The following is a 21,719-nucleotide window of genomic DNA, read 5'->3' as shown; positions in this document are numbered from 1 at the left end:
TTAGGTGTGAACCAAAGTGGTATTTCAATCAAGTTTTTTAAAAACGTACAACGGGTGCCTATGATACTCTGAACAATGTACACGAATCCAAACTGCCCGCTTGTGCTAGATAAAAACAAACTACTATACACGAACTAGTCAGCGATATCGAAGGGAGTAGCGGAACCCATTCGCTGCTCCTTGTTTCCCACCGACGTATATATTTGACGTTCAGGGCGGGTTCCTCCGAAACTTGAACAACAAACATGGCCTCCGGAAAAGCGACGCAAGAAACAAGCGGCGGTAAAAGTACCGTCGCAAATGCGAAAAGGTATTGTTGTGTTTCTCCTTTCGTTTTTGTTTCGGGTTTTGAAAATGAAGAGTTCATACATAACATTTTCGCAGTTAGTCGTTACATAACGTAATCGCAACCTGACTATCGATCTGTTTTCTATTTTAAAAAAGTGGGATTGGCCCTAAAACCAACAAGAGTGCAACTGCGAAGAAGCCCACTGCCACCGCTTCCAAATGTAGGTGTTGGGTAAAATATGTGTGGATGGAAATTTAATGATACTGTAGGTGCTTTTGCTTACTAACCGTGATATGGCATGATATTCCGCAATTTGCTGGATGCCGCACACACATCGTTTCAAATGAGACTGCAATATGATTTTTCCTTTCTACAAGTCTGCTACAATTGTCAATGTTTACATTGATGTTCTTATTATTTAGCAAAAGGAGTTACTATCCAATCTCGATGCGTGCAGGCTGCTGAGAAAAAGTCTATTTCAGAGGTAGGTGGGTGATATGGCCTTAAATTTCTGTCCAATCCGATGTGTGATTTTGACATCCTTTCTTCAGTCCTTTTCACCTTTTTTTTAAAGAAAAAAAAGTAATATACAATGATCTCATTGAACTTATTGTCACATTCCCATCTCTTCCCCACACAGAGTAACTCGCTTAACAGTGATTCTGTGAGTTTACCACAGAGACCCTCCTCGCCTAAACCCAGCACTTCCAAAGTAAAAGTAGGCAACCCTGTGCGATGCTCCATGGGCCCTGCAGCTTTGGGAATATGTATGTATTAATTCTTCTCATGTTCCTCTCACCACACCCCCTTTTTTTCCTTTAATGAATACTGTCTGAGCTGGACCCTAAATGACTTCAGGCGAAATGCATTCAACACCCTGGTCTGGTTGGAAGCCAATCGTAGGGCACATTCAGTATATGACCATTTATGCTCACATTCACACCTCTGGTCAATTTTGAGTCTACATTAAACCAAATGACCTGTTTTTGGAATCTGGGAGAAAGCCTGAGTACCTTGAGAAACTCCCAAACCTCAGAAATATGCTAGCAACTAGTTCACTGAAGTCCAGGTGCAGTAAATTCAAATGTAATTGGCATTTGCCTGCATGATGATAATTTTACAGCTATTACTTAACATATACTCTATCGCGTAAGTCCCAATTACAAAAACACCTACAGGCATGCTAACTGTTACTTTAAAGGGATTTTCTCAGATGGCTCGCTAGATCTAACATTGTTGCAATTTTTCTTATTTAGCAAATGGGAAGATTGTCCCATCTCGGTACATGCAAGCTGCTGAGAAATCATCTCTTTCAAAGGTAATACAATGGATTACTTTTTTTTGTTTAATACACAATGTGACGATTTCAAACAGGCACAATAGTTTTTCATAATGATGATAATGTAGAGCCAAGCTGTTTGTTAAAACTCGGTAGTTATTATTACATCCCCATGAATCGTTTTTCTTCCACAGAGTAACTCCCACAACAACGATTCCGGGAGTTTACAACAAAAGTTCTTGTCGCCTAAACCCATCCGTGCGAAATGCGCCCCTGCGCAATGCTCCATGGTCCCGCCAGCTCATGGAACAAGTACGTAATGTGTACAAACAGATTTCATTAAGATCGCATCTGTGTATCAGTTGTTTTTTATTTTCAATCGGCAGCTAAAAAAACAAAGAAAAAGAAATTTATAAAAAATAGCAGACCGCAACCGCGATTCATCAAATGATCTGTGAGCCACATTTGATCCAGGAATGATACAATTTGAAAAGACAGAGTCAAACTTTGGGTCAAAATTGGATTTACCCACTAATTTGGGTCACTGAGACCCACATTCCTGGGTTGTTTTCAGTTTAAATGTAAAAAAGGAGTTTGATTACGGTAAGTTAAAAAAAAAGAACATGTCTTCTTGTGCTAAACTTTGTAGCTTATGACTTATAATACAACAATAGGTTACTTATGCAATATACTGGCATATATTCGGAATAATTAAAATCAAATTAAAACCTGTGCCATTCTTTTCGATAAAAAAAATCTAAGCCTAAAATTGAAATAAACAAAATTGGATCTCTTTTCTTTTTTGTATTAGATGAAAAACGGTCACTTTTGTTTCGGTTTTGATTACCAAGTGAAAATGGAAAGAACAAAGGGATACTCTGATTTACTTTCAGCCAAGGCGACACAGCGGGATGAATCTTCAGTCTTACAAAACACGGTCCTGCAGTCCACCTTCTCTGACGGACACAACTTCCGTCCTGATTTTGATATTTCAGCCATTGGAGGTAAACCGAGTAGCCCGTGTTCTTACAAATGAAACTGTCCTAAAATGGTGTTATGGTCACTCTTTCAGGTAAAACAGTGCACCAAAATTCTGAAGAGACTAAGAGGAGCCAAGAAGACGACGACAAAAAGTGCATCGAGATGCAAGCGTGGCCTTTGGCTTTTCTCACTGCCAAGGTGAGATCCTGACAGGCTGACTGTCATCCTTGAGTTTGTGCTTTTGAGTGTTTTTTTTTCCGGGGGTCAAAATGTGGCACTATTTTGAGTGATTGTTTGACTTTAGATGGCTCATAACATGGCCAAGCTGAAGCCTGAGGCGGAGGCGAGGCTGCTGCACATGATGGAGGAGGAAGCGGCGCTGCACAGCGAGGTGATGGAAAAGAAGCGGCAGTACCTCCTCATGGAGAAGCGGAGGCTGGCCAATGAGCTTCTGGACTTGCAGGTCAGAAAATGTAAAAATTAAACGAAAAATCAATTTTAACTGTGTGAATGAGTAGTTTGCGTCACTGTTTCCCAACTTTTGGCGGTTTGGATGATGGATGCATGGTAATCTCTATCTGCAGTTTAAAAAAAAAAGGAAAATGTCAACATTATTTACAACGATTGAAATGTTTATTTTTCTTTTTTCCCGCGCAGTTTTGCTCATCAAAACTTCTTTTGAGGAGCAATTTTCTGAAGGTTAATCCCGGACGCCCGAAGCCAGGGTTTTATTAAGCAATAAAATATACAAAACAAGTGTTTCTTTTTCTGTACAGTGAACTATTTATATTTCTTAAATTCACATTATGTAGAGCAGCAAACAAGATTCTCTTGTGGCGCAGTTTCAAAGACATCAAAATTTTGGTTGAAATTTATTTCGGAATGGATTGTATGGTCTTTTATGAAAGGTAAATTGATTAAAAGAAAATCTACTGTAATGTAATTTTGACAACATTTATTGTGCCGACCTCATAAGTCAAAATCTAAACGCAGGACTTTATTTTGAAAACAAATACCATTGCCGATATTATAAATACTTTATACCATTTTTATAATTTTATGCTGAAAGGATTCTTAGTCCTTCTGATTGAGGTACGCCGTAATGCACAGGTCTTTGAGGGCCGTTATCCTGCGTTTTTTTTCCATCTCTCCTGGCTGCAACTCACCCGGTTCAAAAGATCCGGATTGTTATTTTCCTTCAGAACTTGCTTGATGAGGTACATGTCAAACTAACGAGGTATTTGCGTTTTAATTTCAGAGCACGGGTGCAGACATACAGTGTCAATATAGACTCTGGAATGCATCCTCAAATTAATCACATTTTTGGAGAGACGGTTACAATAATGCAACAAATATCACCAGTGTTTTGAGAATGTAATTGCTCTTTAGTCTGGAAGGAGCACATAACAATATTTCATCGCTTACAAATTGATCTTAAAACAATGCTGTCAGTGTCTAATAGTCCTTATCCGATTCGTCCCATCAGATTTCTGATTTGACTCCTGCGTCAGAAGCTGTCAAACCCTTCACAGAGTCATACAGGACTTTGGCCTCAGCTGTCGACACCACCCGGCACGTGCTGCCGGTCATGAACTTCCACATTGCCGGCGACGGGGGGGAATTTCTCGGTCAGTGACTTATTATTATTATTTTTATTCTTCCATGCCTATGTGAAAAGCTGGGCAGCTGGAGAAATAGAAACACCGGTGAATGTAAAAACACATAACTGCCCTCCCCCCTCTAGGTAAAGCAGAGGCTTGTTTGAAAGAAAGCGAGGTGCTTCTGAAAGACTTAACAGAGGGAGATCACGAGGACAACCGTGTCGCTCTGGAGTCCCTTCAAGGAATCAAGAGGGACTCGAAAGACATGCTTCAGCAGTTGCCTGGGTGGGTACTCAAGCCAAAGACTCATGAGGTTGGGGCTCATGGGATTTCATCGCACCGTAGTTAAATACACCGCGTTCACGCTGGGGCTTGAAATTTTTTTTAGGGGAGATATTTATGGGTAAGGAGGCGGCCTGGTGGTCCAGTGGTTAGCGCGTCGACCTCACAGTGCACAACCGGGGTGTACAGAATTATTCTAATCTTTTGTTTAATGTCCAGGTTTTACCCGCTTTGTTTTCCCCAATATTTCAGATTGCTTTCCGAACTGCTGGAGTTGGCATCGCTGCATTCCCGTCGCAGCGTCTTAGTACAGCAGGCTGAGGAGGAGGAGAAAATGGGCTCTGCCAGGGTCCTGGAACTATACTGCCCAAAACGGTGACAGCGTGGGAAGAGAATCTACATTCACTTCCCACTACCAGTTTGATGCTCTCTTTTGAAATAAATAAATACATTTCCTCAAGTTACCTTTTAATTTTGTAATGTGGATACATTTGTGATGTGGAGACTCTGATCATGTTAATGATTTCTCATAATTAATCCGGGTTATGATGTCAGGATTTATTTTAGACCAGGCCCATGCACAACGCGTGGTCCTTGCAGGCAACTTGGTATCCATGTGTGTCACCCCTGCAATAAAAGGGTAAATGGCAAAATTCAACTTTGGAGCTTTGTTGCAAGAAATAGTGAATGAAAGCAGATCAATATCACTTTGCAACACTATTTCTTTTTTATGTATCTTTAGTGTTCACATTTGCTCTTGATCAGTTGTACAACATTAACCTAAAAATGGTAATGTTCTGTCAATGGTGAGCTATTTTTAGAACATGTCTGCGGGCTGCTCATGGTCCTTAGAGGGGGCCACTTGGTGCCCGCGGGTATCACGTTGATGACCGCTCGTCTCCACCCGTGTTTCTCAACTGTTGTCACTCTGGGGACCATGTCCTATTGTCACGCAGTCGTGACCCACTTTTATAAAAATCAAGAACAAAAGCATTTACCTCTGAAAATATTTATATCATATTTTAAACATACAAAATAAAATCTTTGGCCATCGTTCCTCCCTAAAGTTTTGTGTATTCATTTCTACAAACGTTGTTCTGCGTGTTTTACAAATAGTGACCGACGTAAAAAGGGTCACTATAAAAAGTATTAAAGAGAGTCGTGATATAAGCCTTAATACTTAAATGATGCTGACAAAATGCAAAATATTTTTTAAATGTGGGCCGTCGCATTTTAAATGCAGTGGGTAGTGATGAGGTAGATTGTTCGATAGGTGGCAGTGTGCGCCTTCAAGTGTTTGCTGTTTACGCCGGTGAAGAACGTAGAAGAAGTGCTTGTAATCAAGTGCCAATGAAAGGCGACGGTGCCCCCACCTCACCAGTGAGTTACTACTGTATTTTTTTCAATACAATGTCATTAAATTGGGGTGTCACTCACTACATATTTGAATACTTGGCGCGGCTATATACTGTGAGGCATTCGAAGTACAAGTTTGGTCTCTTACAAGCTTGATTTTCGCTAGTCGTGATAAGTGCTGGTATAATGGAAGCTACGAAACACGTCTCTCAGTGTTTTAATGTTCAACGCGGATATAATGCTGTCATTCACACGGAGCTAGTTAAACACATGATGACCAACGCAGGTAAAACGCACCTTGCTGATAATTGGTTGCAAAATGTCATATCCTGAAAGGAATATAACTCGCCTGACACTGATGCTTTGTGAATATGTAACTGTACGAAACACATTGATGGTTTGGTGCTTAGCACGTTTGCCTCACATTTGATTCTTCCTAACCCGCCATGGACCTTCGTGTGTGACGTTTTGCACGTTCTTACTGTACTTGCAAAGAAAGGTTCGTTAGTTTTTTTTAAAGACTCCATTGTCACGTCTCTCATTGTGAAATGTTTTTCTATGTGACTGGCGACAAGTTCAGAGTGCTGCCCGCCTCACGCCCCAGTCACAATTAACTCCTGCCACTCTGAGTACAAGAGCTATCGACAACGGATGGATCATTGTTGTGTCATTGTGCTTCCCCCAAGCAGCTGCACCTCCCTGCGGAATGATGCACCACAACAAGGGGAGCAGAAAATGGCAGAACCCGGGACGCGGGCAAGGACGCAGTCAATCCCAGATGAAAGAAAATGTCAAAACTCAGCAGCGTGGAGACAATACTGTTCCCAGGGGCGTCTGCCAGACCATGTGTCCAGCCCGGGAGCTCCACAAACGGGAATCCCAAAATCGTCTGCATCGCTTCGAGATGGTGGTGGGCACGGAGAAAGACCGTAGACCCCGAGCGGACCCCCTGCGTGCTGTCAAGGAGTATTCCAGACCGGCGGCTGGGAAAGACTTTGCCAACTCCGCCGACCTCCGTCCCCCTGCCGTGTTGCTGAAAACTGTGTGTTACCTGATTGATGAGGTCGCTGCATCTCCGCATTTGCATCCTTGGACTGAGGCTGGTAGCTTTTTATTTGTTCATTGTCTTATCAGAGTTTCAAACGCATCTCTGCTGATGTGAACTGTCTGTACTAGCATCATGGCTGTGAACAGAGAACAGCTAGTTTCACAAAAGCATGGTCGTTATTGCCAACTGAGCAATTTGGTCGCTATATTTAATGACTCTTCTGACTCGAGTGATTTTATTTTATTTTTTTAAGTTGATGCCAGTTAGTGCTTGGGAAATAACGCAAAAAGTTGTTGTTTTTTGTGCAAAATTTTTTACATTTTATTTTTGTGAACAAAAAAATATTTTTTATTGATAAAACAAAACAAATAAAAATTCTTATTGAAAAGAAGAATAAATTGGCTCTTTTAAGGTGATATCGCCCAGCTTGAATTGAACACATTATAAACACTAAACATGAATTCTGCATATACGTTGCAGGTGTATAGCTTTGTTTTTGACCGCCTGCGCAGCGTGAAGCAGGACATGATCATTCAGAGAGCGCACGGGCCAGACTGCGTGGCCATTTTGGAGCGAATGGTGCGCTTCCTCATATACGCCTCGCACCGGCTCTGCGACGAGCCCCTGCAACTTTTTGATCCCTGCATCAATGACACGCACCTCCAGGAGAACCTCAGCTGGCTGCTGGACTGCTACGCGAACGAAACCGGGCCACATCCCAACCAGGATGAATTCCAGGCTCTTGGTTTGCTCTACAACTTAGGTGGGTTGCTTCATTTTTCTGTTGGCGGGCGTACAGGATGAATAAGTAATAAATCAGATCAAATCAAAGCTGCCCCATACCAAAAAACAAAACAAAACGATACTCAGATGGACAAAATTGTTCATGAAAGATAAACCCACAGTAGTCACAAAAATAACCCGATTCTGATAAAAGTAATAATAACTAAACATTTTATGAAAATTACCGGTAACCAATGAAAATCTGAAATTTGAGTTTAAATTTTAGTTCAACAGAATTATTATTATTTTTTTAATTTGTGAAATAGGCCTGGACAAAAAAAATGACTACCATGACATGCTCAACCAATGTGTGTCCTCTTATGAGCATCACAAGTCTCTTCAAATGTTTTCTTCTTCAAACTTTTCTTTCATGAACAGAGGTGTACCAACAATTTTTGTCCACCCCAAGGTTCCCATAGAGCCACGCAGCACATCATGGAGCTTCCAGCACCACTTCGTCGCGCCCCCGCCATCATGCTCGCCATCTCCATTAACCGGTCCTTCCTGGACCGTAACCCGGTACGTCTGCTGCGCTCCGCTCACCGGCTGAGCTTCCTGCAGGCCTGCGCTTTACACCGTCACGTGACGGCGAGCCGGAAGGACCTGCTGCTCATTTACAGCCACGGTTACGGCAGCCGGAACTGTCGTTTCCCACTGGATGCGCTGTGTAAGCTCCTCGCCTTGGAGAAGCGTCTGACCAGCGCGTTGTGCCAAGCGTGTGGCGTGGAGGTCAATGCGGACGAGCAGGTGATGTTTTCCAAGGCCTCCTTCGCTGAGCCAGAACAAGAGAAATTGTGCTGCTCTCTTTATCACAACATTGTGGCGGAGAAGGAAAAGGAGCTCACGATTAGCAGCATCATAAATGGCTGTGTTTGACAAAACACGCTTGTTAAAACGTAATGATCATGCTTGTCGCCAATCTTTTAAACTGCCACCACAATACTTACATTGTTTAAGTCATACTTATGACATCATCGTTTTGCACCGTTTTCTTATTTTTATGTCAGAGTTTTTTGTTTAAAAAAAAATAAGAAGAAGGCTTTATGTTTGAATTTCAATAAAAGTTGTACAAATTGAACTGTTTGCACCTGGTCGTTGTCTGGCACGGGAGCACTAATTGGACGATCTAATTTTGTAACCTTACGACTTTATTTACAAAGTACAAATATCTCTCTCTCGTCGAATATTGTTACAACGTACAACGTACTGTACCCCCGAGGGATATAACAAATCTGTACATTTACACTCGTAAGCAAACTCGGCAAATTGAAAATGAATTGCGTGAAGTTGGGACTTTGAAATATGAACGTTATAGGGGTGAAAACGTAAACTAGGTATGTTGAAACGAGGTGTGTGTAATAAAATGTCCTCTGTAAGTCAAAAGTTTGAGAACCCTTGGTGTATAGTTGAAAAATAAAAAACTAAAATCGTCGTAGCACTGCACTTTAGTTCTACAGTACTTTCCAAAACTGCACTGTCCCTTTCTCTCCACCTGGTGGCAGCATAGAACTTACACGCTGTTCTGTGCTTACCAAGAAGGAAACTACGACTTGAACACATTTTTAGCATTTATCTGTTTTTCTTTGTTCAATTTTTTAAAATCCATTTTTGTCAATATGTACCTCCTCGAGTGAATGCCGTTTTGCTTCTTTGCACGGAGTGAGCTCTATCCACCCATAAAAGCACGTGTGAAAAAGTGTGTTGAGCACAAAAGTTGCAATGGGACGTTTATGCTCGTGTGTGCGTGTGCGCCGTCCCTTGCTGTGTGCAAGGCTTCAGTCTGTCCCAGGCAGTGAAGCAGAGAGGATCCCCTCGCTGAGCTTCAAGCTAACCTGAGACTGATTTTTTTTCTCCACCCTACATTTTCTCTTCTTTTCTGAGACTTTAGTTGTGCACCGGAGTGTGAGAAAGCTCGCTAATTTTGTTGTAATGCCGAAGTCTGAGCAAAGGGACCCGGGGTGGCTGAAGAAGCCAAGGATCAGGCACATGGGACAAGGGCACGACTGATGATCTTTGGAATCGAGTCGTCGAGAGCAATGAAGAGACTGAAGGGGTTCTAAAGAAAAAAAAACCGCTGAACACATTCATTGATTTTTATTTTGTGTGTGTGTATGGATCGAAAGTAGGAGACCACATCCCGAAGCTCTCCTTGCGGCGAAAATGTTGCGTTTGACAGCTTTGAGCGTTCTCGGCTGGATTTTGTTCATGAGTAAATTGAACACGACTGCCACACAGGACAAGGGGTAAGTAGCCTACATGTTTTATAATCTTCAAATGTCCTCCATAGCAAAAAAAAAAACAACAACTTTGGTAGTAATAATGATTGCATCTGCTCGAGGGGGCATATCCAGCTCAGAGATATCATTCAAGTGGATCTAAAAATTCAACACGCCCCCCGTTCAAATGGCGAAGGGTTTGTGCGCTCTGCACTGCCAGGGGCGCACTTCTCGCAAGAACTCGGTTAAATACCCATCTGATAGCAAAACCTTGTGGGTAGCGGGGTTGATGACAGGATGTTTATTCCAATCTTCAAATGCTGGCTAATGAAGAAAAAAAATAGCTCAAGGCACTTTTCTCAATCGGACACAAATGGCTGGTGCCTGAGCGCCAGTAGGGATCTGGCCATATATGTGTCCTGACAGTCATGTTTTGGACTTGCGTGAGAATGTCCAAGTACCCGAAAGGATTGTCAAACTCAGCCAAGATTCGTAACAAGAATCGGTCTCATACAAGGCAGGTGTGGTACCTAGTGCACCGTCCTGCCCCTGTATGACAAAATCATTATCATTAAAACCCAGCTGATATTAGCTCTTAAAATCTGCAAAAATCATTAAAAAAATACAATAACACATTACAACTTGTGACAAAAAAAGGAATGTTTGATCCCCTGTTTTTCAGACCGATACCGGTCTTCACATTCCCTATTTGAGTACTCACCAATACTGAGAACCAATGCTGGCAATACTTTTGTGAACAGAGTCCTTTATTTTTGGTACAGATCATGATTCACTGATGTGGCAAACTGCCACACTATTGCGGCAATTACTGTAGCTACTCGATGAGATATTTTTTTTGTATGTTTTTATTAATTTTTTTGCCAGTATTAATGGCTGGTATCAGGATTCTCTACTACCCAATACTTTAAAATAAGGCCAGTATCAGCCTGATACTGGTCCCTAGTATCGGTACCATCACTAAATGTAGTGGTATTCTAAAATTATATTGAATTAAAAATATATATATATGAATAAAAAAATAGTTATTCATCAGTGATTGGAATTTTATTAAATTTTTTTAAAGTATCAGAATTTGCATTGACCTAAAAAAAATCTGTATGAGTCGGGTCCAAGTTATCATTAATCCGGCACAGTTTCATTTGCTGGAAGGATTGATGTGTGACCTTGTGATATTCTTCTCAGTGAATAAACAAACATTTTTCAGAGTTTGAACACAAGTTTCGGAGTCGATGAAATCTGAAATGAAAACATTTCTAGTGAGAAGGCCATGTGACTCCGTATTTAAGCACCTGATCCAGCGGGGCTCATCTGAGGGTTGCTCCCCCCCCCCCCCCCATTGTAGATCAGACAAGTCAATTTCTTGGACTTTTTTTTTATATCCCCTCCAGAAGATTTTCTCATGACTCGCACTCTCAAGCTCTCAGGAACTGCACTTGCCTCTGGCTGTAATGCTACAGCGCTGTAATGCCAACCACCTGATCCTTCTCTCAGGCATGCAACAGGGTGTGCTCACTCTTAATTTCAGTGAGCTTCAGTAGAGGTGAAGGTGAGGGGTGGGAAAGGCAGCCAGTGGGCTTATGGGACTTAGGGCTAAATTGAAATATGAAGAACTGCACGTGCTACTTACAGGAGCGATTCAAGAACCTTTTAAGTCCAGGGATCCCTTAAAGGGGAGAAATCAAACAACCATTCACAGTCACGTTCATGCTTAAGGGGAATTTAGAGTCTTTCAAGAAGTAAGCATGCTTTTTTGGGGGGAGGGTCGAGAGGTGGAGTACACCCTGGACTAGTTGCCAGTCAATCAAATATGAAAATACTTGGATATAATTCACCAGGGGTGTCAAACTCATTTTTGCCGCGGGCCACGTTATAATTACCGTTTCTGTAATGAGTAATGACAATATGTCACTGGTTTATTGTAGCATCATGGAAGTTGTCATCTTTGATTTGCATTTCGCGGGCCACTTAAAATGATGTAGCGGGCCAAATCTGGCCCACGGGCCTTCATTTTGACACCTCTGTAATACACGATTGAATCCCTGCTCTGTAATGAAAAGCAGCAGTCTTTTTTTTTTTTCTTTTTAAAACCAGAGCACCATCTGCTGGATATGGTGGTTTTAACCATAATCCAAAATGGCCACAGGAGCCCACACTCTATGCCAGATGGCGGGCAGTCTTTCATCCAAGGACTTTAATAAGTCCTTTTTTTTAATGTCCCAGCCTGTTTTTGAGCATCAAAGCTTGGCCTTTGCACTGTGACCCCAATGACGGGCCCCCTTCCTTCAATTAAACGTCAGAACGAGCGAGTGGAATCTTAGTCGTTACCTTGTTCCAAACAGACTTAAAGTTGTGTGTGTGTGTGGGGGGGGGGGGGCTGCCAGACCACCCATAGGAATAATTCCAGAGAAACTAAGTACAGAAAGAAGTACAGACATTTGTGTAAAACAAGATTTTAGACTCAAACTAAAATCGATGGCCTGACATCTAAGATCTATGACCCAAGATCCAAGACCCCCCCCCCCCAAAAAAAAATCTGTTTACCCTCTTTCAGTACATTAATGATATATTCTTACTTTCAATGTCTCGAGCATGCAACAATCTGATTGGCCAGCATGGAGCGAGGCAGTGACAAGAATGACGCCGTTCAAGCAGATCTGGGGCCTCTGAGGGAAGAAACCTTTCACCTTTGTTGCTTGACAACGTCAGGTTAAGGAGAGATGAAAAATGTGCTTCCTCTTCAACATAGGAATGCACAGCACTGTTCCAAATGAATTTGACTCCACTGTTGCTAAATGACACCCCCAGCGGTACGGATTTTATATTCGTTGTCCAAGAGAGCACATACGGTCACATGGGTCAGGAGGAAGGGAAAACGTAGATGTTGACTTCCTGTTTGATTTGCAGTGAAGCGGCCATCCTCGAAATCAGGTTGCCACGAGCACTTCAAGTCACAGAGGCCCGAACCGCTTTTTTTAGACATAAGTTCACTTGACCTTTTTGTCCTCTGGTAGAAGAGCATTTTACTTGTTCTGCCTGTTACTATACGCTGCTGGCATCGATAGATGCACAACTAAGTATACCGTATTTTCCACACTAAAAGGTGCACTGGATTATTATTATTCATTCATTCATTCATCTTCCTAACCGCTTGATCCTCACTAGGGTCGCGGGGGGTGCTGGAGCCTATCCCAGCTGTCTCCGGGCAGTAGGCTGGGGACACCCTGAACCGGTTGCCAGCCAATCGCAGGGCACGCAGAGACGAGCAACCGTCCGGGCTCACACTCACACCTAGGGACAATTTAGAGTGTTCAATCAGCCTGCCATGCATATTTTTGGAATGTGGGAGGAAACCGGAGCACCCGGAGAAAACCCACGCAGGCCCGGGGAGAACATGCAAACTCCACACAGGGAGGCCGGAGCTGGAATCGAACCCGGTACCTCTGCACTGTGAAGCCGACGTGCTAACCACTGGACTACCGGGCCGCCCGGATTATTATTATTTGTAATTTATTTTTTCATACATTGGGCGCACCGCGTTATAAGACGCAATCTGCAATTCATCCACTAGATGGAGCGACGTTCAAGGAAACACCAACAGAACGATCAGATGTCAGTAAAATGTATTTAATAAAGCAGCGACAGAGTTCACTTAACCACCAGCAAGTTCTAACATTGACTCGTTGACGTTGAACTCTCTTGCCGCTGCTCGATTTCCGTGTTCAACATGCGTAACCGATCGCCTTAAGTTTGAACGCTGCGTTGTCGGCATGTCTCGAGCAAGGAGCCATTTTGGGGTTGAAATATTACCGTAATGACCATACACAAGGCGCATTGGATTTTAAGGCGCTCTATGAGCTTTTAAGAAAATGGAAGGCTTATAGGTGGAGACTTTTAGTGCGGAAAATACGGAATGTGTTTTGGGGCAATTCATTGAAATGAGCAAACATGATGATCGGTCATGGCCGTGGGGGATCACTGCCAAACTTTCTGTTCAAGGGGCTACTTGGTGGCCGCTCCCTCCGTGTTTCGAGCGGGCGTGGAGGAGAGCATCAGCGTGACCATCTTCAACGCCAAAGCGGAGACTCGCGTGCAAGTCCAGCTGTCCGTGAAGGGCCAGGCGGTAGCTCACGGCCACGGCGCCGTCCTCGGTGAGAACGGCTCCACTTCACCGTCATCCATTTTGGAGAATAAATCTGAGATTGTTAATTGTCATAAAGAGGAATTTATTGATTGTGTTTGTTCAAAGATTCATAGGAAGAGGATTAGGAAGAATTTGAATTTGTTTGGGGTCACTTTGAAATGTCCTTTTATTTTTGAAAGAAAAACATGGATGCGTATCTACAGTTTGTAGTGAAATTTTGAACAATAGGATATAAAATGTCATCTGCGGCATATGAAATAAGTAAAAAAAAAGTCTTGTGATGTACTGCAATATTATTATTATGATCATCATTATTATTTCCCTACGAAGAGATAATTTTGGTTCTGCATCAAACTTACTTTTCATAAATACGTTTTAAAAAGGTACACTCACAACCCCCCGGTTCTGATGATCATATGATTGCGTTCTGTTGCATCCTTAATATTTTTTGAGTGAATTTAAATTCAAATTTTGCGGTCCATGTTGAGGTCCTTGAATGCCAACAAATGCGTCGTCCATTCTGTCATTGAAATGTATGCATTGTTCGCATGATGAGAACTGTCAGAAAATGTCAGCGGATTGCGCGGCGGTGCGCTTTTTCCGCATTACAAAAACATTTTTTGGGGGGTGCACAACAAAAATGACTTGATTGCATAGCCTTACAAAATATGAAACGCATACAATTAGTGCTGCGTTTTAAATGACATCACAGGTAACTGTTCTCTTTATTATTTATGTTTTCAGACAAAGGCACCATCAAACTGAAGGTAAGTCCACCAAGTTCATATTTATAAGCCATTCATCTATAATAGATTTTCGTGTGGGTTTCACCGCATTATACTAAGAGGTATTTTCGATTGATTTGCTACTGCGCAAATAATGATGCCAAGAATCGTGTTTGTCGTTCAAAACAACATAATGGAGATGTGAATTCACCCCCTTGTTAAACACTTCAATCCTTTCCCCCATTGACCTAATTTGGTTTTTAGTAATCCTGTTCTGTGTGTGTGTGTGTGTGTGCACCGCCAGGTTCCCTCGGGGCTGAGAGGCCAAGCCCACCTGAAGCTGTGGGGCAACCGTCACCTCACAGAGGGGGGCTACATCTTCCACAACTACACCACCGTCACGGTGGAGAGCAAGGGCACGGCTGTTTTCATCCAAACTGACAAGCCCGTCTACAAGCCCAAACACAAAGGTTCTCCTCTGATAGTGCGCCTGCTCGTTCATCACATAAACCCCATGCAAGATTTAAACTTTTTTTATTATGAGGCTTCTGAGCAGGAATCACTCACTATATGTATATTAAAAAAATCAGTCAAGTTGAACTAAACTTGGAGGTATTTGGTAATTGTATGCTCCCGCATGAATGGAATGTAGCAAATTAAATACTGTGGAACGGGGGTATGGTCAGCCGATACGTTCTTTAATCTCGCCCACTGACCGTGTGTGTGTGTGTGTGTATAAATATCAAATTGATGGATAGACCAGATTTTTTATATATACTGTATATATATATACATACAGATATATATATATATATATATATATATATATCGTTGGTTTCTGTGATCGTTACGGTAGGGATCACATACATGGATCACTGAATGCTTGGAGTTGTATAAGGTGAACAGGACCCTAAGAGCCTTCGTTGCGAACTCGATGAGGATGTGGAAAACCACACTTGAAGCCAATGGCAAGCCACTTACCCAAGTGTCCATCAAATGTGGCATATACCAAGGTGATGCACTCTCCCCACTGCTGTTCTGCATAGGACTGAACCCCCTAAGCCAAGTAATCACCAAGACAGGCTATGGATACCGCCTCAGAAATGGAGCTACAATCAGTCACCTCCTCTACATGGATGACATAAAGCTGTATGCTAAGAGCGAAAGGGACATAGATTCCCTGATCCACACAACCAGGATCTACAGCAGCGACATCGGGATGTCATTCGGGCTTGAGAAATGTAGTCGGATGGTGACTAAGAGAGGAAGGGTAGTCCGCACTGAAGGGGTCTCACTCCCTGAAGGAACAATAGCAGACATTGAGGACAGCTACAAGTACCTTGGTATACCACAAGCCAATGGCAACCTCGAACTGGCAACAAGGAAAGCGGCTACGGCCAAATACCTCCAGCGAGTGAGGCAAGTCCTAAGAAGCCAGCTCAATGGCAAGAATAAGACCCGGGCAATAAACAGCTATGCCCTGCCAGTGATCAGATACCCTGCAGGAATAATAAGGTGGCCAAAGGAAGAGATTCAGACCACGGACGTTAAGACCCGAAAGCTCCTAACCATGCATGGAGGGTTCCATCCCAAATCCAGCACCCTGAGACTGTACGCAAGCCGAAAGGAAGGAGGCCGGGGACTAGTGAGTGTGAGAGCCACTGTCCAGGATGAAACATCCAAGCTCCATGAATACATCAAGGAGAAGGCTCCAACGGATGACGTACTCAGAGAATGTCTCAGACAATGGGGAACAGAAGATGAGGCGCTGGAAGAGGGACCATCATGGGAGGACAAGCCCCTACACGGGATGTACCACCGGACTATAACTGAAGTGGCTGACCTCAAGAAATCCTATCAGTGGCTAGAGAGGGCTGGCCTGAAGGACAGCACAGAGGCACTCATCCTGGCTGCTCAGGAACAGGCCTTGAGCACCAGAGCCATCGAGGCCCAGATATACCACACCAGACAAGACCCAAGGTGTAGGTTGTGCAAAGAGGCACCTGAGACGATCCAACACATAACTGCAGGGTGTAAGATGCTGGCAGGGAAAGCCTACATGGAACGCCATAACCAGGTGGCTGGCATAGTCTACCGAAACATCTGTGCGGAGTATGGATTGGAAACCCCAAGGTCAAAATGGGAAACACCACAGAAGGTGGTGGAGAATGACAGAGCGAAGATCCTGTGGGACTTCCAGATCCAGACTGACAAGATGGTAATGGCGAACCAACCAGATATCGTGATCATAGATAAAGGGCAGAGGAAAGCCGTTGTAGTGGATGTAGCGGTCCCAAGTGATGGAAACATCAGGAAGAAGGAACATGAGAAACTCGAGAAATACCAAGGGCTCAGAGAGGAGCTGGAGAGAGCCTGGAAGGTAAAGGTGACAGTCGTGCCTGTGGTGGTCGGAGCACTCGGGGCAGTGACCCCCAAACTAGATGAGTGGTTGCAACAGATCCCGGGAACAACATCGGACATCTCAGTCCAGAAATGTGCAGTGCTGGGAACAGCAAGGATACTGCGCAGAACCCTCAAGCTTCCTGGCCTCTGGTAGAGGACCCGAGCTGAATGAGGGACGGACACCACCCGAGGGGTGAGATGAGGATTTTTTTTTTTTTTATATATATACGCACACACCGTATTTCCCGAACTATAAGTTGCATTTTTTTTTCATAGTTTGACCGGGGGTGCGATTTATGTGTGAAATTAACACATTGTCATTTCACGTTATTTTCACATTAAACCACAAGAGGGCGCGCTCGGCCTGTATTGATAAATCGACAATGAGTCTGACGTAAACGAAGTAGAAGCGGTGCATCATCTACCTCCCGAGCTGGGGGAGTTGTTTAAAAGTGACACAGAGGATGAAGATTTCATAGGATTTAGTGATTTGGAGTGAAACTGATAGTTTGGTAAACTTGTTAGCATGTTCTTTATGCTTGAAATATCTGAATAACTCTTAACATGTTACGTCGTTACTGACATTACCAGGCATGTCAGTCATGTAACGTTAGTATACCGTACACTTATTCAGCCAGTTGTTCTCTATTTTATTTTTATTTTATTTCAAGATGACGTATGTTTTTGGTGATGGATTTTATCAAATACATTTCCCCCAAAATGCGACTTATACTCCAGTGCAACTTATATATGTTTTTTCCTTCTTAATTATGCATTTTTTTGTCTGGTGCGATTTATAATCCGGAGCGATGTATAATCCGAAAAATACGGTAGTATAATATCAGTTATTTTGTACCTTTTTTCCAATTTCTTACCGCATCTACAAATGACCTGGCCCATGCGTCACAAATCAAACGTGGCCTTGACGCCAGAACAGAGCACATCCTGGATTTTTTTGGCTCCATTATAAACGCAGTCGCAGATTGCTCTTGCGACATTTTAATGTACATGTTCACTATTGTTGCGTTTCTGTGCTCCTCAGTGCTCATCAACGTCTACACAGTCACGCCTGACTTGAGGCCGGTTAATGACAAGGTAACGTTAGTTTTCATTGACCTTTACTTTACCCTTTCATGCACCCTGTAACCCGGTAACACGATAAGCTGTCCACTGTAGTAACCGCCGTCCCTGAAAGGGTTAAACATATGTCGTGTCAATGTAAAAAACAAAAACAAAACAAAAAACACTAGTGTGCGTGTGACGTTTGTGTTCCCACCGTTAATTGGTGGGGATTAAGCTCGATGACCTGAGCCTGCCCTGGTGCCAAGGAATTAACGGAAGGCCAGTTTGGCTCGTTTGTTTGTTTGTTTGTTGATGTTTGGAGCTGCTGGTAAAACTGCAGCAGTGGGCAAACTTTTGTAATCAAAGGTCACATTTGTTTTTGTTGGACATTGGATCAGGTAAAAAAAAAAAGAAGAAAATTATTACTGTAGACGTGATTATTTTAATATGGTCGTTATTTTTTATTGTTGAATTATAATCCAATTAGATTTGTTGAAACCTTTATTTCATTTAATTAATAAAGGCGTTGACTGTAAAAATGTAAACTTTCAATGATAAAATGATCATTCAGTCTAATTTTTTAGTGTTATTTAATTAAAATAAAATGATGGAAATGGTAATAATTTTAAAGGACATCTAAAAATTGTCAATTTAGTTTTATTAACAAAATTACATCAGTTCATAAAAAATTATTCCATCTATATGTACAATTGTTTTATTTGTTGTCTTTTACATCGCTTTAATCTGATCTGCCTCCCTCTTTCTACCCCCCCCCCCCCCATTCCTTTTTGCAGATTGAGGCATATATTTTGGTGAGTGGAATCAGGTGGGACGACCATCCAGGATTTATCCACGCATCCGGTCAGGAGCAGCAAAGCGGCAGATCACAGAGCGAGAAAAACAGGGAACCGCACCTCGACAAGTGTGAAAAAGCGCAAACGATAAACGGCATGAAATCGAAGCCTCGTTTTTAGCTCTCCTCCCATTGACGCACTGTGTCAGCCGCTCCCACGTGAGCCGACCTGTACTTTCTCTTTGCAAGAGCTTTGTCAAGGAATTCCGTCTTTTCTAGTTAACTTGTAGACAATAATGATTCTTGATGGTCCTGCAAGATAAAATTGACATGACAACACGAAAAGGCTGAAATCCGATTGGACAATAAATAAATAAATACCTACTACAACAACAAAAATTGAACACCCACATGCAACCATATATATATATATATATATATATATATATATATATATATATATATATGTATAATGTGATTTGGGCGGCCCGGTAGTCCAGTGGTTAGCATGTCGGCTTCACAGTGCAGAGGAACCGGGTTCGATTCCAGCTCCGGCCTCCCTGTGTGGAGTTTGCATGTTCTCCCCAGGCCTGCGTGGGTTTTCTCCGGGTGCTCCGGTTTCCTTCCACATTCCAAAAACATGCATGGCAGGCTGATTGGATGCTCTAAATTGTCCCTAGGTGTGAGTGTGGGCGTGGATGGTTGTTCGTCTCTGTGGGCCCTGTGATTGGCTGGCAACTGATTCAGGGTGTCCCCCGCCTACTGCCCGAAGACGGCTGGGTTAGGCTCCAGCACCCCCCGCGACCCTAGTAAGGATCAAGCGGTTCGGAAAATGGATGAATGGATGAATGTGATTTGTGTATTTTGCTTTTAGGATCCGAGGGGATCCAGGATGGTGCAGTGGAAGGATCTCAAATCTGTCTGCTGTGGTGAGCCATACCTTGGAATCACTTCGTCTTTATTCTTAGGGCCAAATTAATCTCGGTTTTCGGGATTTTGCCCATATCCAAAAATCCAGTCCCCTGAAGGCTGTTTCACTGAGAAATTTGGTAGCCGTGCCCCATCATCAGAAAACCATCCAAAAAGTCTCATGGAGCCCTGTTCGAAAAGGCTGAGAAAGTCTGCTATTTTGGTACATATTTTAGCCATTTCTAGCGGTCCTCCAAAACAAACTTCTCCTACATTTTGTTCAGTTGCCACCAAACTCGAACCGCCTACATGAGACTGATGTGTTGATGCCGAATTGCAAACAATTTGCGTTTTCACAGACATCACGGTTGCTACAATACGTACTGAAATTTCTAGACTGTGCTATTAAATGCTTGAAATGTTCCGACGACGTTCAAAAACACTTGGAATGTGTTTATTCCTTTTTAGTCATCATTTCCACTGGAAATGGAAAACTCCAGAACAACATGACCGCGCCGTTACGTTTGGTGGAAAAAGTACATTTCCGGGAGCCTCTGCCGGACATTGTAACTCTTATCTCGGGTTAAAAGCAGAATTCTCTCTCATCCAGGGATTGTCAACATGAGTTTCCCTCTGTCTGACCAACCCGTGTTTGGAGAGTGGTTTATCTTTGTGGATGTGCAGGGCCACACGTACAACAAATCGTTTGAGGTTCAAAAATACGGTGAGCACCCTTTCAAAGAAAATGAAAATCCCCAAGGCCCTTATTCCCCCCCCCCAAAAAAAATAACTTATTATACTATTATTACTCATTTACTATTGTTCTGCTTTTCTCACAGTCATACCCAAGTTTGAATTAACGATCGATCCACCCCGCTACATCCGTGATCTGAACACGTGTGAGCAGGCCACTGTCCGGGCTAGGTAAGTCGAGGAACAGAACAGAACAGAAACATTTCCATCATATGAGCAATGTCAGTGTCATAAGTAACACTTTGCCCGTATGGACAGGTACACGTTTGGAAAAGCAGTGTCGGGGAAGTTGAGCGTGAACATGACGGTGAATGGGGTGGGCTACTACCGTCACGAGATGGGCCATCCTGTCATCAAGAACATGGAGGTCCGTTTTGGTTAGCATACTGATGGATGTGAAGTTAACATGATGAATCAAACCTTGACCTAAAACCTAAAATGATGAGTTTGAGTTCGTCAAAACCTTGCGGTGATACAATTTGACATTTTTTGGGGGGTGGGCGGCACAGTCAGCCACTGGATAGCACATTCGCCTCACAGTGCTGAGGCGCAGGGTTCGATTCCGGCTCAGACATTCCCGCTTGGATGTTCTCCCCGTGCCCGGGTGGGTTTTCTGCGGGTACTTGTTTTCTTTATGGGTAACCGTTAACTTTGATATTGCATAAAATGTACAAAAGTGAGCAGGGTGTCATGGTAGGTGAAAAATCATAGCTGAACGTATCTTGGATTTAAGGTCACGGTTGGTGCAGCAAGGCAGCAAAATTCCAAAGAAATGCTTGAATGCGTTGTGTTTACCGAAGCAGATTTCATGACATTTAAAATGAGCCTTTTGACAGCTTTCATCTGTTCTTTTTAGGAAAGTTCACATTAATAGTTTGCCTTCTTGGTCGGAAATGACGCATGCAGATTTGCGCGGAGGCTAAGCTGCGTTGCGTTTTGTTTACGGAATGCGGCTTGAGCGTAAGGCAATTACGCGTCCTGTCGCCAACTATGATTTGTGTGAGAACCCTAATAATCGCGCATCATATTACGTAACTGCCCCCCCTGCTATTGATTAGCATTTTTATGACTGGTAAT

General features: G+C 42.9%; 3 protein-coding genes across 9 annotated transcripts in view; all 3 read left to right on the top strand.

Moving 5' to 3' along the window:
- The first annotated feature begins 207 nt into the window (after positions 1 to 207).
- Positions 208 to 5,090, top strand: haus8 (HAUS augmin like complex subunit 8). The gene is made up of 12 exons (XM_052074818.1): positions 208 to 310; positions 445 to 509; positions 712 to 773; positions 930 to 1,056; positions 1,546 to 1,607; positions 1,763 to 1,880; positions 2,462 to 2,572; positions 2,641 to 2,747; positions 2,854 to 3,012; positions 4,036 to 4,177; positions 4,294 to 4,435; positions 4,685 to 5,090. The coding sequence occupies exons 1-12, from the start codon at positions 246 to 248 to the stop codon at positions 4,809 to 4,811; spliced, it is 1,287 nt and encodes a 428-aa protein (XP_051930778.1). The 5' UTR covers positions 208 to 245; the 3' UTR covers positions 4,812 to 5,090.
- Positions 5,091 to 5,702: 612 nt separating this feature from the next.
- On the top strand, positions 5,703 to 8,697 carry sac3d1 (SAC3 domain containing 1). 5 transcript variants are annotated; one of them, XM_052074821.1, is made up of 5 exons: positions 5,822 to 6,074; positions 6,475 to 6,887; positions 7,317 to 7,415; positions 7,503 to 7,599; positions 8,029 to 8,697. In XM_052074821.1, exons 1-5 carry the CDS (start codon positions 5,975 to 5,977, stop codon positions 8,493 to 8,495), a joined length of 1,176 nt encoding a protein of 391 aa, XP_051930781.1. In that variant the 5' UTR covers positions 5,822 to 5,974; the 3' UTR covers positions 8,496 to 8,697. The 5 variants fall into 5 exon arrangements, with proteins under 5 accessions (XP_051930782.1, XP_051930781.1, XP_051930780.1 ...); XM_052074822.1 differs by lacking the exon at positions 5,822 to 6,074 and adding an exon at positions 5,703 to 5,812 and having other exon boundaries at positions 6,478 to 6,887; positions 7,317 to 7,599; XM_052074820.1 differs by having other exon boundaries at positions 5,823 to 6,074; positions 6,478 to 6,887; positions 7,317 to 7,599.
- A 669-nt stretch (positions 8,698 to 9,366) lies between these two features.
- The window catches only part of cpamd8 (C3 and PZP like alpha-2-macroglobulin domain containing 8), a 53,534-nt gene continuing 41,181 nt past the window's right edge, over positions 9,367 to 21,719 (top strand). For 2 of the 3 annotated variants that reach the window (XR_007963778.1, XM_052074698.1), the window contains exons 1-10: positions 9,367 to 9,862; positions 13,853 to 14,004; positions 14,742 to 14,764; positions 15,027 to 15,192; positions 18,168 to 18,220; positions 18,982 to 18,999; positions 19,855 to 19,909; positions 20,500 to 20,613; positions 20,729 to 20,813; positions 20,901 to 21,009. Coding sequence is in view for 2 of the 3 variants with exons in the window: in XM_052074698.1 (XP_051930658.1) it covers positions 9,780 to 9,862; positions 13,853 to 14,004; positions 14,742 to 14,764; positions 15,027 to 15,192; positions 18,168 to 18,220; positions 18,982 to 18,999; positions 19,855 to 19,909; positions 20,500 to 20,613; positions 20,729 to 20,813; positions 20,901 to 21,009 (858 nt within the window). In the remaining variant the exon portion in view is untranslated. The remainder of the gene's footprint in view (positions 9,863 to 13,852; positions 14,005 to 14,741; positions 14,765 to 15,026; positions 15,193 to 18,167; positions 18,221 to 18,981; positions 19,000 to 19,854; positions 19,910 to 20,499; positions 20,614 to 20,728; positions 20,814 to 20,900; positions 21,010 to 21,719) is intronic. The other variant, XM_052074699.1, reaches the window with a different exon arrangement.

The sequence above is a fragment of the Hippocampus zosterae genome, chromosome 8 (assembly GCF_025434085.1).
Source record: "Hippocampus zosterae strain Florida chromosome 8, ASM2543408v3, whole genome shotgun sequence".
Classification (NCBI taxonomy): domain Eukaryota; kingdom Metazoa; phylum Chordata; class Actinopteri; order Syngnathiformes; family Syngnathidae; genus Hippocampus; species Hippocampus zosterae.
This window is presented reverse-complemented; position numbering and strand designations above follow the sequence as displayed.